The sequence below is a fragment of the Anopheles gambiae genome, chromosome 2, assembly GCF_943734735.2.
Source record: "Anopheles gambiae chromosome 2, idAnoGambNW_F1_1, whole genome shotgun sequence".
Classification (NCBI taxonomy): Eukaryota; Metazoa; Arthropoda; class Insecta; order Diptera; family Culicidae; genus Anopheles; species Anopheles gambiae.
The window spans coordinates 71425887-71443540 of NC_064601.1; the positions used below are offsets into that span (position 1 = coordinate 71425887).

The following is a 17654-nucleotide window of genomic DNA, read 5'->3' on the forward strand; positions in this document are numbered from 1 at the left end:
GTGTTGAGTTGTATATGATGTATTAAAAACAGTCTTTTAAATATATGGTATAATAAAGATCTACCGCCGTTAGAAGTATTTATTAATTCATGTGGTGCATAAACATCATCAGGTCAAACAAGTTGAGTGGATGCTGAGAATGAAATAAAATACATTTAGTGTAGGTAGCCAAAGTTCTACGTTTTGCTACCTACTGCTAGCTGGTCGATTTTCACCTGTTATCATGATCGAAGTGATGTTTAAGTTCGGCACTGTAAAATAGAACAGTTATTATTTGTTTTATTATATGTATCACACAGTTACTTTCCGCTGGGCAAACGAACCAAAGGTAGTCTGGGGGAATAAATTGCACACTGAAATAACAGAAAATAAAATTTTACTGAATAAAACGCAAAAATATATACACAATGGGTGGAATCGCAAACCGTAACGACTATCGTCATCTTTTATTTCTTTATGGTTTTCCTAGTAACAAACTATCGTCAAATTAAAAACGACAATGCAGCTAACGACAGTCGTTACGACTGTACAGTAAGTACAGTAAGTAAGGCAAACAGGTAAAAAAAACTGAAAATTCTACGAACAGATAACGGACGAGAATATGTTTCGGATGAATTTAGAAGCATATTGGAGAAACAAGGTATCCATCTTCAGAAGACCTGTCTGTAGACACCAGAGCAGAATGGAACGGCGGAACGAATGAATCGAATCCTGGTGGAAAAAGCTCGATGCATGCTGTATGGTGCGCTAATGAAAAAGGAATTTTGGGTAGAAGCGATATCAACTGCAGCATATATGCAGGCAGGCGCGGAAAACATTGGGTCTCCTAAAGAAAATTGCGTGCGATTTCTCCGACCCAATAAGCCTGAAGACTCTGTTCTGCTCTCTGGTCAGATCGATTTTGGAGTACTGCTCAGTAGTCTGGTCCCCTACAGCTCGAACCCACGTGGAACGTATCGAGCGGGTGCAGCGATCGTTCACCAGGTTTGCTATATTTAAAATTCTGGGTAGATTGTCCTCCCCCATACCTCCTTACGAGGACAGGTGTCGGCAGCTTGGCCTGGAACTATTGGAAAACCGCCGTTCCCATGCCCAATCCTCCTTTATTGCCGCATTACTCCTTGGTAATATTGACTCTCCTTCCCTTCTTTCTTCTATCCCTTTCTACGCCCCTAACCGTGTTCTTCGAAACCGCCCTCCCCTAGTGATCCCTTCCCGCCGAACTGCAGTGGGCCGTAATGACCCCCTTCTTCGTGCAATTCGTCGATTTAACTGTGTATATTCTATGTTTGATTTCAACCTTCCCTTATCCTCTTTCCGATCCCGCATCAGAACCCTCCATAGTCCCGTGCTGCCTTAATTTTTAATTTTTAATTTTTAAATTCTAATTTTCTAAAAAAAAAAAATTTACAAAATTTTAGATAATTTGTGTTCATTTTTGTTAGGTTAGGAAATTAGGTAATAAGTATTATTTAAGTATTTGTGTAACCAAAAGGTAGACAAATAAATGTGAATATGAATATGAATATATCTGCGCAAAACAAAATTAATCTGACAGGTATAACTACTCATACAATAGATACTTAAGCCACTACTTTTACAACAATACATTTCGGAAAGACGTCTGTCAAACACCAATTCCATCTGATACCAAAAGAATTAGATATTAGGACAGATGGCATTTTGGGCAGAGATTTTTTTGCAAACTATAGATGTGTAATTGATTATGAGCATTGGCTACTCAATTTTACTCACAATGGCATGGCCGTCTGCCAACCCATAGAAGATAAATCCAATGATGGTTTCATATTACCCACGCGAAGTGAAGTGATACGAAAAGTAAAACTGCCAAACATCGACGAAGATTCTATTGTGTTTGCAGAAGAAATAAGGCCAGGATTATTTTGTGGCAATTCAATCATATCGAAGGAAAACCAATACGTAAAATTTATAAACACAACTGAGAAAAACATTTTCATCAACCATAAGTCCTTCAGACCCCAAGTCGATCAAGTGAGAAATTATAATATTACAAAACCCTCCGGTAACAAGGAAATAACCAGATTTGATAGTATAATAAATAGCATAAATATGAAAAATGTCCCACAATACATAGAAAGTGACTTAAAAAACCTCCTAGCAAAATATACAGACCTGTTCTGCGTAAATTAAGATAAAATTTCCATTAATAATTTTTACAAACAATCGATACAGTTAAAAGACAACATACCGTGTTTCGTTCCGAATTATAAACAAATTCATTCCCAATCAGATGAAATAAAACAACAAGTCGATAAAATGTTAAAAAATGATATTATCGAACATTCAGTATCATCCTATCATCCATAATTCCCCAATATTGTTAGTTCCGAAAAAATCTGAGACAGAGAAAAAATGGAGACTTGTCGTAGATTACCGGCAATTAAATAAAAAAAATAATGCCAGATAAATTTCCATTGCCCAGGATCGTTGAAATATTAGATCAACTCAGTAGGGCAAAATACACAACACTAGATCTCATGTCAGGTTTCCACCAAATACCTTTGGATGAAGAATCGCGGAAGTATACTGCGTTTTCCACCGCTACAGGCCACTATCAATTCAATAGGTTACCCTTTGGACTAAACGTGAGCCCAAATAGTTTTCAGCGCATGATTACAATAGCAATGGCTGGGTTAACCCCTGAGAGCGCGTTCGTTTACATCGATGATATAATCATAACAGGTTGCACTACTAAGCACCACCTTGATAATTTAAAGAAAGTTTTTGATAGACTACGGCATTATAATCTTAAATTAAATCCTCAAAAAAGTAAATTCTTCCAAACCGAAGTTACTTACCTTGGGCACAAAATTACAGACAAGGGAATATACCCTGACGAGTCTAAATTTGAAACAATTAAAAATTACCCCAAACCATTTAACTCAGACGAAGTTAGAAGATTTGTTGCTTTTTGCAATTACTACCGTAAATTCATTCGTAACTTTGCGGAAATCGCGAAACCTTTAAACGAATTGTTAAAAAAGGGAAAAATATTCAATTGGTCGTCCGAATGTAAACAAGCTTTTGATACCCTTCGCAACAATCTTCTATCACCTATGGTCCTCAAATATCCTGATTTTACAAAAGAATTCATTATCACTACTGATGCGTCGGACACGGCATGCGGGGCCATACTATCGCAAATATGCGAAGGAAATGACCACCCTGTGGCATTTGCTTCTAAAAGCTTTACCAAGGGTGAGAAAAACAAGCCAACCATAGAAAAGGAATTGACAGCTATACATTGGGCTATCAATTATTTCAAACCTTATGTCTATGGTCGAAAATTTAAAATTCGTACCGACCATAGACCCCTAGTTTTTCTGTTCAACATGAAAAATCCGACCTCCAAACAAACACGAATGAGATTGGACCTTGAGGAGTTTGATTTTGAAGTAGAATTCGTAGCCGGTAAAACTAACGTTGGGGTTGACGCACTCTCAAGAATAGTAACTACCTGTGATCGTCTGAAATCATTGCAAGAATGCACTAATGAGGCCAACAACAATCAAGCTTTAGTAGTAAAGACTAGGGCAATGACTAGAGCTAATAGAGAGGAAACAAATCCTGTAGCACAAAACGACACAAGCGAGAAGATAGGTAAACCAGCATTTTGGAACACCGAGAACCCATCAGAGGTTAATAAATTATTAAAAATTCAGTCAAAAATAAATAAAGATTCAATTAAAATAACACTTTTTAACAACAACTACAACAAGGAACTAGAAAGTACAATAATCAGATTAAACCACTCCTTCGCTTACACTCACACTGATAGCACGTACTACATTTCGCTCCGCTTTATTTACGTTTTGTGCACTTATTTTCGCAAATTCCGATCTGGTTCTATCATTGCACTGTGTTTTGATTATCAGTTGTGCAAGCCTCAATAAACTGTTCATAGACTCAAGTGCTCAAAGCCTGTATAAGTGATATAAAGTGTATACTCCTTGGCGCGGTGAGCCTGTTGAATCGTCATGGCTGATCACTGTTTGACCTGCGCCCGTGCTTCGTCATCCGAGGAACTTACTTACACTTGCGACGGCTTCTGCAAGCGATGGGCTCATCGTTCGTGTCTTGGTGTGAGTAGTGCCGCAGTCAAGGATCTCATCAAAGAAGATTCTCAAATTCTGTGGCTTTGCCACAATTGTTCGGAGAATCGCCGCAACGGACACTCAGTGATGATTGCTGAGCTAACGGCGGCACTCACCGATCTCAAATCTCAGCTGTCAGCTGAGTTCCAAACACGTATGGATGCTGCCGCGGAATCGCTAAAACGCACGATGCTATCCTCACTCGATCAACACACAGATACTCGTCCTGCTTCACACACTTCTACATTCACCATTCAACGCAAGACATCGACATCCAAAGCACCAGTTCTTTCGTCAACACCAGCCACCGAACTTAGCAACCCGGCAAAACGTCGTTTAATGGACCGTTCTCCGCCGTCCGTTGTCGCCACCTCTCCGCTTCTAAATGGCACCGCACCCATCGCCACTTCAGCTCATGCCACATTGCTCCTACCACCAGAAACGCCTATATTCTGGTTGTACCTGTCGCGCTGCCGCCCGACAGCCACAATCTTAGAAGTGGAGACTTTCGTCAAGGAGCAAATCGGCATCGAGGATGTCACCGTTTTTAAGCTGGTGCCACTTAACCGCGATGTCCGCACTCTGACTTTCTCTTCGTTTAAAGTCGATTTGTCGCCGGATTATAAGGAGAAAGCATTATTATGCTCATCGTGGCCGATCGGAACTGTCTTCAAAGAGTTCACGGATCGTAGGAATGCTCCTATTTCTACATTGTCGACAAATCCCCTGACCACTACCACTACAGCACCAACAAATACACACGCACCTGTCACCACAAACACTGATGTATCTATTCATATGGAAACAAACCACAACATTACTGCCTCCACCAACAACACTGCAGTCTCGACGTCACCTCCTCGATCATCACAGCAGCAATAGCAACACTACTTACACACTCGCACTCTAAATCTCCGTTAAAATTTTACTATCAAAACACTCGCGGTCTCAAAACCAAACTTTCGGATCTTCGCATCTCTCTCGAAGTTGCGAGCTATGATGTCATAATACTAACTGAGACATGGCTGGACGATTCGATTCCTTCATCCCTCTTCTGTGACCGAAAGTATACCGTCTATCGTTGTGATCGTTCAAGCGCTAACAGTACCTGCTCTCGCGGCGGTGGTGTACTCATTGCCTGTTCCGCTAAGCTCTTGTCGCTGCACATTGAAGTATCCCAATGCTCGTTAGAACTTTTATGGATTCAAATTAAACTGAACGGTCACTCACTCTTTGTTGGTGGTGTGTATTTACCTCCAAACCTCAGCTCGAATACTGACACGTTAGACACATTCTTCAATACAATTACATTAATACAATCTCGCATGAAAGATAGGGATTTGTTTGTCTTATGCGGTGATTTCAATCAACCTGGACTATCGTGGTCTCAAAATGAGGATTATTTCGCACCGCTTGCCGTTAACCCTGCCTCATCCTACTTTATAGACGGATTAGCTGAATTCAATCTGCGTCAACTTTCAGGGGTCGCAAATATTTTTCGGAGGCAACTAGATTTAGTTTTTGTTAATGAGTTAGTGACATATTCATGTTCACCAGTTTCTTGTAGTATTGACCCTATTGTTAAATTAGATCATTATCACCCACCTCTGGAATTCGTAGTAAATGTTCCTTTACCGCATAATGGTAATAATGTTAGAGATAACAAATCTGAGTTGAATTTTCGGAAAATGAACTTAGAAAAATTTAGGGAAATCATAACCAACTCTGATTGGAATTTTTTAGAAATTAGAACCGATTCTCCCTCCACTGTGGACGTAGCGGTGGAGCAATTTAGTAATATTGTTAAGGCAGCTCTCCCTTTATGTTGTCCTCGTTCTAAACCCTCCTCTCGCCTTCCTTGGTATGATGCTACATTGCGGTCATTAAAGGCGGATAGAACACGCGCCCTCAAAAAACTCGGTTCAACTCCTTCTGAGTATAATCGTTATAGGTTGTATCTTGGAAGGCTTCAATGCATGTTATACCGTAATCCTAAACTTTTTTGGTCTTATGCCAAGAAGCGTCGTAATCCCTCTTCCCTTCCTACTTCCATGTCGCTCGGTTCGGTCACTACGGACAATGCTGCTGACACCTGTTCCCTATTCGCTGAGCATTTCGCCAATGGTCTGTCTAGACCGGAGAGTGAACCTTTGACGGAGTCTGAGGGCATATTGCCTGGTTTAAACTCCGTCGCATGGGCTGAGGGTATTGTCAATGTTAATACAGTCTCTGAAGCTCTTAAAAAACTTAAGCCATCCTTCTCCCCTGGACCGGATGGAATACCAGCCTCGGTTTTAAAAAAGTCACCTTTTCTATTCGTCCCTCTATTGGTAAAATTGTTTAACCTATCTTTGTCCTCGTCTTCATTCCCTTTATTGTGGAAGCGGGCATGGCTAGTTCCCATTCACAAAAAGGTAACCCGTCTGTCATTTCCAATTACCGTGGCATCTCAATACAATGCGCAATAACCAAGGTATTTGAGCATATTATCCATACCTATGTGTTTAAACTCACCACTTCTACTATTATCCCTCAGCAACATGGCTTTTTTCCTAACCGTTCTACAACAACTAACCTTATGTCCTTCACCTCTTTCGTATCATCCCAGTTAGAGTCAGTTAAACAAGTTGATACTATTTATACTGACTTCAAATCTGCATTTGATCGTATTCCTCATTCCTTACTTCTAAATAAAATTTCACAACTTGACGTCAATAATCTTTTTGTATCTTGGTTACGTTCTTTTCTATGTGATCGTTCCTATAGTGTTAAATTTAATGATATGTTTTCGACTCCCTTTTCATGTAGTGCAGGCGTACCGCAAGGTAGTGTTCTAAGTCCTTTGCTGTTCATAATTTTTATTAAGTGTGTTTCCTCTGCTACGCAGACGACCTCAAAATCTTTCTCCCAGTTTCGTCTCCTAGAGATTGCATTTCCCTACAAAATATTCTTGATCGTTTTTCGTCTTGGTGTTCTAGTAATTCCCTCACATTATGTCCTGATAAGTGTAACGTCATTTCGTTTAGTCGTTCGCAGTCTCCAATCACTTACTCGTACGTCCTAAATTCTGTACAAGTCAATCGTGTTTGTGTCGTAAAAGACCTCGGTGTCTTGCTTGACAGAGGCCTCACCTTCAGCCACCACATTGACTCAGTTGTCAATCAGGCGCGGAAAACATTGGGTCTCCTAAAGAAAATTGCGTGCGATTTCTCCGACCCAATGTGCCTGAAGACTCTGTTCTGCTCTCTGGTCAGATCGATTTTGGAGTACTGCTCAATAGTCTGGTCCCCTACAGCTCGAACCCATGTGGAACGTATCGAGCGGGTGCAGCGATCGTTCACCAGGTTTGCTATATGTAAAATCCTGGGTAGATTGTCCTCCCCCATACCTCCTTACGAGGACAGGTGTCGGCAGCTTGGCCTGGAACTATTGGAAAACCGCCGTTCCCATGCCCAGTCCACCTTTATTGCCGCATTACTCCTTGGTAATATTGATTCTCCTTCCCTTCTTTCTTCTATCCCTTTCTACGCCCCTAACCGTGTTCTTCGAAACCGCCCTCCCCTAGTGATCCCTTCCCGCCGAACTGCAGTGGGCCGTAATGACCCCCTTCTTCGTGCAATTCGTCGATTTAACTGTGTATACTCTATGTTTGATTTCAACCTTCCCTTATCCTCTTTCCGATCCCGCATCAGAACCCTCCATAATCCCGTGCTGCCTTAATTTTTAATTCTAAAATTTTAAATTTCTAAAAAAAAAATTTTCTCAAATTTTTGATAATTTGTGTTAATTTTGGTTAGGTTAGGAACATAGGTAATAAGTATTATTTAAGCATTTGTGTAACCAAAAGGTAGACAAATAAATATGAATATGAATATGAATATGAATATGAATAAACCAGAATGGAAGTCAGGCATTCGAGGCTGCTCTTCTAAGATCTTCTTCTAAGAAAAGTTTACTTATGCAAAAAAGCTTAATAGAGACAAATTAGCTATCTCCATGGAAGACGAAATTTTTACTCAATACTCGCCTCAAACCATTAAGGAAATCGTAAATAGAACCATTTTCGGTTGCGAGATTATTGGATTTGTACCACCTAAGTGGATTACATCAAGAAAAGAAATAGAAGAAATTCTACACAATTATCACATGCTACCTTCGGGAGGACATGTTGGGCAATATCGCCTCTATCTAAAAATAAGAGACAAATACAAATGGAAAAACATGAAAGAAGATATAAAAGGCTTCGTTAAAAACTGCGAAATGTGTAAGATAAACAAAATAACACGACACACAATAGAGAAGCCAGTAGTAACAACGACACCCTTAAGACCGTTCGAAATAATTTCAATAGATACAGTGGGCCCTCTTCCAAAAACAGCCAAGCACAACAGGTACGCTGTTACTGTACATTGCGACCTCACAAAATATGTAATCTTGATACCAACAGGAAATAAAGAGGCCAACACAATAGCAAGAGCTCTCATAGAGAATGTCATTTTAACTTACGGTAAATTTGCAGAAATGCGGTCGGAACAAGGTCTAGAATACAACAACGAAGTGTTGAAAAAAGTAGCAGAAGCACTGGGGATTAAACAGACGTTTGCGACTGCTTATCACCCACAAACAATAGGCGCTTTAGAACGAAACCATAGAACTTTAAACGAATATTTGAGAGCATTGACCAACGAGCATGGCGATGATTGGGATAACTGGGTCAAATTCTATGAGTTTACTTACAACACCACAGCACATACAAATACTGGCTATACGCCATTTGAACTATTATTTGGGAGAAAAGCTAATCTCCCACGAGACATAGTGACAGGCAAAATAGAACCTGTGTATAATCACGAACTTTATTACAATGAATTAAAGTACAAACTACAGAAATCAAACGAAGAAGCGCGAAAGAAATTAATTGAGCAAAAAGAAAAAAGACAGATCGCTCCAAACTGCAGCATCAACCCGCTAATAATTGAACCAGGAGATGAGGTGTATTTAAAGAACGAAAACAGGAGAAAACTAGATCCTTTATATTTGGGTCCATATATTGTTTCTAAAATACAAAACCCAAATTGTACAATCGTGAGCAAATACAGCAAGAAGGAAAGTACTGTACATAAAAATAGGTTAGTCAAACGATGAAAATCTATGTTATACGATTTTCATTTCTAAAGGGGGGAGGTGTGGCGCATACACATAGGCGTAATGAATATAATTATAGTAAGGTATATAGCAGAAATTATAGTAAGCTATCATTTATAGGAATAGTTGTGATTGGTAGAAGTGTGTTAGTATAGGTTAGAATAAGATAGCTAATACGAAAAGATAAGGATAGAATAGGTAGCATAGGAAATTAGACATAAGACGGAATTAAGGATACATAGGAAGTAAATGAATTAAGCTAGATTTAGAAAGGGAAATTTTAGTATAAATAGCGCCCCTTTTTTCAATTGTACAATAAAAGTGAAGTGATATACCACATTATATTATATTATATTATATTACATTATACTATATTATATTATATTATATTATATTATATTATATTATATTATATTATATTATATTAAATTATATTATATTATATTATATTATATTATATTATATTATATTATATTATATTATATTATATTATATTATATTATATTATATTATATTATATTATATTATATTATATTATATTATATTATATTATATTATATTATATTATATTATATTATATTATATTATATTATATTATATTATATTATATTATATTATATTATATTATATTATATTATATTATATTATATTATATTATATTATATTATATTATATTATATTATATTATATTATATTATATTATATTATATTATATTATATTATATTATATTATATTATATTATATTATATTATATTATATTATATTATATTATATTACATTATTTTATATTATCTTATATTATATTATATTATCTTATATTATATTATATTATATCATCAGACTCTCCCAGAGCTAGTCGTAGATTATTAAGTTTGGTACGAATTCCTCCAACTATCACCAGAACTATCATCGAGGCCCACTGCAGTGATTGGTGCTACGCCAAGGTATGGTGAGGGGCGCTGATTTTTAGTACTGTTATCAACTATTGCTGGATTGTTACTTGCTGTCTGTCTATTGTTGTTTCGGTGCATGTAGCTTCGGTGGACGGTTTTATTGTGCATTGTGTGTTCGGTTTCGGTGATGAGCAATGAGCGAGGTGAGGACCCGTGGTGGGATGTGGCATTGATGCGTGGTGTGTGATGGAATGGTGAGGGGCGGGGTGCCAGGTGATAATAAATACTGAAAAAGGAAAAAGGAGATTTGCGTAACAAACGTAGAGTTTTACTGAAAAAAGCAGATCCTTTTAAACTATCAGACACAACGCAAGTAAAATACAATTGTGTTTGATTAAATTTTTAATTCCTTCGTTTATTTGTAAGTTTCTTCTATGTTTCAGAGTTACAAAACCAGTTTTTTCGTTTATTTTGGAAAAATGAGCTTCAATTAGAAAGTATTAAAAGTAATCGAGTGATCGCAAAACTTAAACTTGCTGCTTGTTTCAGTTTTTTCGGAGAGGGCAGATACCAGCACGGAACTGGACAAGACTTCCACGCAGCCATGCAAGTCCACAACAACTTCCACAAACAACGTTTTCAAACACTTTGCGAACCTCTTATCACACTATTGGGCGATTGGATAAAAATTAATATGTCAGAATCTGAAAGAATGGAGGTAAAACAATATTTCTTTGAAAGGTCGGGAATATCAGACGTGGTGATGTGTGTAATATGAAATATGATGTTATTCATATGTTAATCGACATATATGATGTACATGAAACATATGATATAATGTTTTTTATATGTTATCGTAAAGGAGTTTCATTTTCATTCTTAGCATTCCTTTTGTAAATTAAAATATATGTATTTACATTAACACTGTAATATTTTTGGTTCTATAGGGTTTATTTTTTAAAATGGCCAGTCGTTCATAACTTATTTCTATTTATTTGTTCGCTCTTGCAGATTTTAATTCTAATTTCTTATTAGCTATTTTCATCATAAGCTCTAATTTCTTATTTGCTACTTCGCGTTTTTGGTCCAACAGCTGTTGATTTAAAGCTAACTTCTTATTCGCGATTTCTCTTGTAAAACTAAGCTTTTCTTTTTGAAGATTAGTTCTTCTTTTCTAACCTCTACTTCCTTCACTTTGAGATCAAAAATTTTCTGCTGCATTTAATTATACTTTGCAATCTCTAGCGATTTCAATTGCGGCAGTGTTTTCTTTCTCGCAAAATTTAGGAAGGAATCTTGCTTTTGATCATCTTGGTGCTCTTCATTTGCTACGCTGTTTTCACCAGATAGCATTGTAGGAGTTGAGAGGCGTATAGCAGGAATTAAATATCCAAGCATCGTGGAAAGATCAGAAAATAGGAGACGGGAGGAAACTGTATTACCTAACGGGCAGCGCATAGAAATTTGAAATAAGGCGAAAGACGGAGAGAGAGAGAGAGAGACCAAACAAAAGGAAAGAAACCGTGAGAGAACCCAAGCGTCACAGATTAAGCTTAAACGACTGGAAAATTGAATGTCCATACAAAAAAAATGCAAGCTTCAGAGCTTCCATTTTTATTTCACTAGATGGCGTATTTGCTCAATCCAAGCGAAAAAATGTTCATATAAAAAAAATGAAATTCTATAGCTTCATTAGTTGAAGCACTAGATGGCGTTATTTCACTTTTTCCATGACAACATTTTCATATTAAAAAAATTCAAGTTTCAGAGCTTTAGTTCTTTGATCACTAGATGGCTTTTTTTTTGCTTACGTAAAGCTCAAAGATCGTGATCATTTATGATAAGCTGCATATGCATATATATACAAGTGACAGACACGTATGGACATTTATTAGTGGATGTATTCTTGATAAAATCAGACTTGTGTTTCTTTTTGTGAAGTGAATTCATCATTTGTGTATTATCATATTGAACATTATTAACATTTTTTTTAAATATAATACAATGGAGTTTACTAAACGGATTAGAAAAAGTGGTATGCTATACAGGCATAGGCATAAATTACAAAAAACAAATGGAAACTTGGCGAATGTTGTGGTTAGTTCATCGACATCATCTAATGACTGCCTTGGCGAATTTGTAAGTGCTTATGTTTGCATGCTTAAATTTTATAAAAATATTCATAAATTGGAACATGTTTTGTGTTTTAGGTACCCGAAAATACACATTCGGAAGATGATGCTGCAGCGCTTTCTGATGGTGGGGGATTCCTCAATGAAAGTCACGATTGCTCTAGCGTTTGCTTCAGTGACGAGTGCGATATTATCAATGCTGCTGATACTGAAGATTGTAATGAAGAAAATATTAGTTCAATATTTCAACAGATGGCATTCGTTGAATGTGTTAAATATTGGGCTTTAGCTACAAATCAGACAAACCATTCTGTAGAAAAGATGCTTGAAATTCTTAGGGAAAAGACTGCGCAAAAATTTCCCAAGGACCCAAGGACGCTCTTGAAAACACCAAGAACAGCAACAAATATTACAAATATTGAAGGAGGACAATATTGGTACAACGGTTTGCAGAAGTGTATCATCAATAATTTCAGGTGAGAATCAGAAAAAATGTCTTGATGGTGTTTTCAACTCATTAAATTTTCAGTTTCAGGGACGACGAAATTGATGTGGAAACTATTTCTATTAATATTTCTATCGATGGCTTACCCTTACATAAGAGTTCGTCCACGCAATTATGGCCGATACTCGCAAATATACATGAACTTCCTGACTTTCCTGTCATGACTGTAGCGATTTTCTGTGGCCCCAAAAAGCCAGGAAATCTGGATGAATTTTTAGGACCCTTAATCACTGAACTAAATTCATTAATGGCCAATGGAGTTTTTGTAAAGTCCAGAAAGATAGGAGTAAAAATACGAGCAATAATAGCAGACTCACCAGCCAGAGCATTTATAAAAGGTAAAATTGTAAATTGTTTTAATTGTGTAAAAAGTTACTAATTAACTATTCACGTCTTTAGGTGTTGCTTATTTCAACGCGAAGAATGGGTGTTTGAAGTGTAAATGTGTTGGAGTATTTAACCACGATTCGAATACAGTTGTGTTTAGAGGCATTAACGCTCCTCTCCGAACTGACAAGGAATTTAGAGAAGCATCCCAGACCGCACATCATAAAATCTTGACACCTCTACTGCTACTAGATAATTTCGACATGATTCAGAATGTTATTATCGCAGACGTACTGCATTTGATATACTTGGGTATTATGCGAAGATTACTGTTTGGGTGGAGAGATGGTACCTTAGGTAAATACACAAAGTGGGCTTCCGGTACGATTGAACAAATTACTAAGTGGTTAAAAAATGTTAAATTACCTTATGAAATTCATCGTAAAACACGAGATCTATATTGTTTGCGACGTTGGAAAGGCACAGAATATAGTAGTATTTTTTTTCATTAGTTAAGCTTAGTTATCCTAAAGCACTATTCACCAAAAGACGCATACGAACATTTTATGCTTCTATTTTGTTCAATTACATTATTGTCGTCAAACATTTACAAATCAAATTGGAAACTTGCTGCCGAAATGCTTGAGCAATATGTTCTAGACTTTGAGAAAATTTATGGTGTAAAGTATATGACCAGCAATGTTCACAATTACAACATATTTACAAGGACGTAGATAAATTTGGAAAATCGGATCAATTGTTATTCAGGGTTTCAAATTACTTGATTGTTATGATGCATTTGATAGTCCATTTTCTTCACAAATATTGCATGCGTTTGAAGGTGATATAAAGAAAATTACTCGTTCAGCGTCCGAATACAGATGTGAAGATCTAAAATGTAAGCTGGTAGCAATTAATAGTGTCGAACCTGATGGATCCAATTTTTTTTCATTCCGCTACTACACACTTTTATAGAATAGAAATCAGTTATGTAGTTAATAACTAAACAAACATGTCAAATGGAATCAAATTTAACTAATATATAGAGCGTATAGTAAGCCTTAATTAAATGGTTTTACGAGATTTCATTTTTTATGGCAATTCACGTTTCTGTTATTTTTAAACACATTCTGTAGAAACATAATGCGACCTAGTTTTTAATCTTTTTATTATTAATTAATAAATATATTCAAAAATTTCTTAACATCAACATCTTTTGTTGTGAGAAGTAGGTTTTTGTAACCCTTGAATCATGCATCTTTCCTGGCTATGCTTTAATTTTTTAATGAAAAAATCTTTCAAGCATTAATCTGTTACCAAAGTCAAATGGGTTGTACCTATCTCTCTAAAAACTTCTAAGAAATTAGGAAACATTTTTATCGGTATTTTCGAGTTTTCTTTGCCTTGTCCTGACCAACTAATTTGCGTACAAAATGAACGATTCAGTAACATATCCAAAGCATCCAACATTCTATTATTACTGTTTGTTTCACATATGTTATAGGTAAGCCAATCAATAACAGATGTTTTAAAATCGTCTTCCTCAAGACTTTTGTCAAAATCCTTTAAATCTTTATGGTTATCGATCGGATCCATTGAAAATGATGGTTTTTTTCTTTTTCTGTTTTCTTGCTCCAAACTGTTAATGAACAGATCCATTTGTACCGTATTTAAATAAACTTTTTTTTTTACTCTTCAAATTCCTCTACAAGACCACCTAACGTTGGTACGACCTGCTGCTCTAGTACTTTTGTTAAATTATCAATTTTATCGAATGCTATCAGTTTGTTGGAATTTATGTCGCTGATTTGTTGCATTAAACCACCTACAACAGCGATGAAACTTGTGATTGCATTTTCCATCTGATTTGTAGGAGAAAATCTATTATTCTCCTCTAATTGAGAAGGAACTGAAGGAAAATCCTTTCTAGTGGTTTCTGGTGCAACACTCGGCTGTGCTGATTCCATGAATTCATTCGTAGTGTCTGTTTCTATCTGTGAACAACCTTTGGGTGAAGTATTTGTATCTAATTGTGCACAACCATAAGGTAAAATGTCTCTCTCTAACTGTGAACCACCTTTAGCTAAAGTGTCTGTCTTGAATTATGAGCAACCTGTAGCTAAAGTGCCTGTTTCTAACTGTATACAACTTTCAGACAAGGCGTTAACTTTGTTAGCATTTTCTAATGCTCTCTGGCCAAATCGCTGCCTATACATAGTTTTTACGGATTGTATGATACAAGAATCATCACTCGATTCTCCTGACATATAGCTAAGTATAGCTATACCTTGTTGTAAAGATAAAATATTTGATTTTTGAACTACAAACGCTTGTCTCGTCCATCCAGATGAAGGAGTACTTGTTTCAACTTTTATCAGCTTAGCTATGTCTCCTTTGGGCCAATACACATAACTTTTCCCAGCACTGGTACTCTGGATCCAACCATCTGACTCTAGTGTAAGTTCAGAAAAGCCTTTTGGGCCATGCGTCGTTATAATCGAAAAAGGCATAATATCTGCAACAACAAAAAAAAGTTTAATTTCATTTGGTTTCTTTGAATTGGATGATAAAAATACCTTCCAATGCTTCAGGTAACCCCTTACAAAACACTATGCTGACAAAGCTGGATCATCAAAATATAAAAAGCTATAATGAACGCTGTTGAAGCACGCAATGTTGAAGCCTGAAAATACAAAAAAAAAAATAAAAATAAAAAAAACTTAGTTATCAATTTTACGACGTTTCTTTTGAAAACAAAACAGGTGAAAATATATTTTAAAATGCTCAATACGGAAATAATATCATTTTTACACTTTAGCTTGGTTCATTCACACCGATATAATGATAAAGTTTACATGTCCATCACATGAAGATAATTAATCACAACACAAAGCAAAGCCAATATAAATACAGCAATAGCATTGAGCTTTTAAATGCAGTTAGATGTAATAACTTTTAAACAATTATAAAAAAACACAAATTGTGACTGCCTATTTCCCGACACTACAAAATGATCTTTGTGCACCGTTTTTTTTTTGTTTTTCTTTTCCGAAGGAACGGCTTCGGCCTTATTGTTGTTTGTGCACCGTTGTTGTTGGAGAGGTGAAAAAGTTTTCTAAATTATTAACACGCAAATAACATATGTTCCACACGTTAAGTTGGTTCTTTCTCACCGATATAATGGTAAAAAAACAACACAAAGCAAAACCAATATGAATACAACTAACATTGTTTCTGAATAAACACACATACATGTAACAACTTTTGCACGAATATGAAAAGAACACGGGCATTGAATGAAGATCTGGAACATGCATCTATTTCTTTTACGCACGATATTAAATATTCGATATTAAATATACGATATTAAAACACTTCAACGGTTTGTATCGCACTATTTTGAGTACTCATAGCATACCGGGTTTCATACAGCCCCACAAAGTAGGTTGTTAAGGTGCAGGTTGGTGAACAGTATCACTTGGATCAAAACCACAAAATAACTATAAGTTTGTTATCACTCAACAATTTCTCTTCCATCCACTTTCAGATTCAACAGCAAACTACGTAGCTCTTCAACGCGCACATCAACGGCAAGCTTCAGCCGAGAAACACTTGTGCCTGGTGACGGGTAGGGGGTGGTGGGAGAACAGTTGTAGCGGATAGCATACCTGGCTTGGTGGGATAAACAAAAGCGCTTATCGCCGCCTCGATTCCTGCGAAAGAGCAATCAATGGATTGCCTACAGCGAGTGGACAAGTGACAAGGAGGAAGCAAACGGGACAGTAGGGGAAAGCGGGGCAAAATGGGCATGTTAAGCAGTTTACTGAATATTCCATTGAATATTCCACAAAACACATTTTTTCTTTCATTAATGTATGCCTCAACCGTTTATCTATGGATTAAAATTGCCACATAGAATGAAAACAACTTAAAAACAATAAAATAATGTAAAATAAAAGTTGATGTTTTACGAGAAGCTATTTTGACACGCGGGGTAAAATGGGCATAGCCCTGGGGCAAAATGGGCATATGTAAACAAACTGTGAAACGTCAAAACACTGGGGTAAAATGGGCCACAACAACTGCGCTTAGGTAATGGTCTATGCTTTTGCGCACCGTTTCGTGCATTGTATTTTCGTTCTATCTTTTGTTTTGCTGGTCAGGAAAGCCCTTAAAATTCTTCCAAAAATATGTTATCAACATTAAAACAGTTTTTACACGTTTAAATCAACAAAATCGATTCTTTTGAAGCTGTGTCTGTTATCATTATTGAGGCGACAAATACAACACCATAGCCTCACCAAACGCCATTTGTCAAAAGTATCTGCCCATTTTGCCCCAAGCGTAACTGCCCATTTTGCCCCACGTGAAGCATTTTTGTATTTTATGTTATATTAGTAAAAATACGCATTCGATCGCCTTGCTTTCTTCAGACAAATTGTATAGAAATATCATATCTCTAAAAACATATCGTGTAAAACTTCAACGCATCCCTGTGACACTGGTTTAAGCTTA

The 17654-nt window shown here is 36.5% G+C and overlaps 1 protein-coding gene and 1 long non-coding RNA gene across 2 annotated transcripts; one reads left to right on the forward strand and one right to left on the reverse strand.

The window, feature by feature from the left end:
* Window positions 1-12559: 12559 nt before the first annotated feature.
* Window positions 12560-13651, forward strand: LOC133391753 (uncharacterized). The gene is made up of 3 exons (XM_061647829.1): window positions 12560-12783; window positions 12837-13150; window positions 13212-13651. Exons 1-3 carry the CDS (start codon window positions 12560-12562, stop codon window positions 13649-13651), a joined length of 978 nt encoding a protein of 325 aa, XP_061503813.1.
* Window positions 13652-14341: 690 nt separating this feature from the next.
* On the reverse strand, window positions 14342-16685 carry LOC133391754 (uncharacterized). The gene is made up of 3 exons (XR_009765211.1): window positions 16558-16685; window positions 15716-15822; window positions 14342-15654 (listed from the first exon to the last, which is right to left on the reverse strand). It is a non-coding gene; the product is annotated as an uncharacterized LOC133391754 (long non-coding RNA).
* Window positions 16686-17654: the final 969 nt, after the last annotated feature.

Coding starts and splice junctions, on each gene's coding strand:
- LOC133391753 (XM_061647829.1), top strand. CDS start 12,560: ATGGCATTCGTTGAATGTGTTAAATATTGGGCTTTAGCTACAAATCAG. Junction 12,784..12,836: donor TGTATCATCAATAATTTCAG/GTGAGAATCAGA, acceptor TTAAATTTTCAG/TTTCAGGGACGACGAAATTG. Junction 13,151..13,211: donor AGCCAGAGCATTTATAAAAG/GTAAAATTGTAA, acceptor TCACGTCTTTAG/GTGTTGCTTATTTCAACGCG.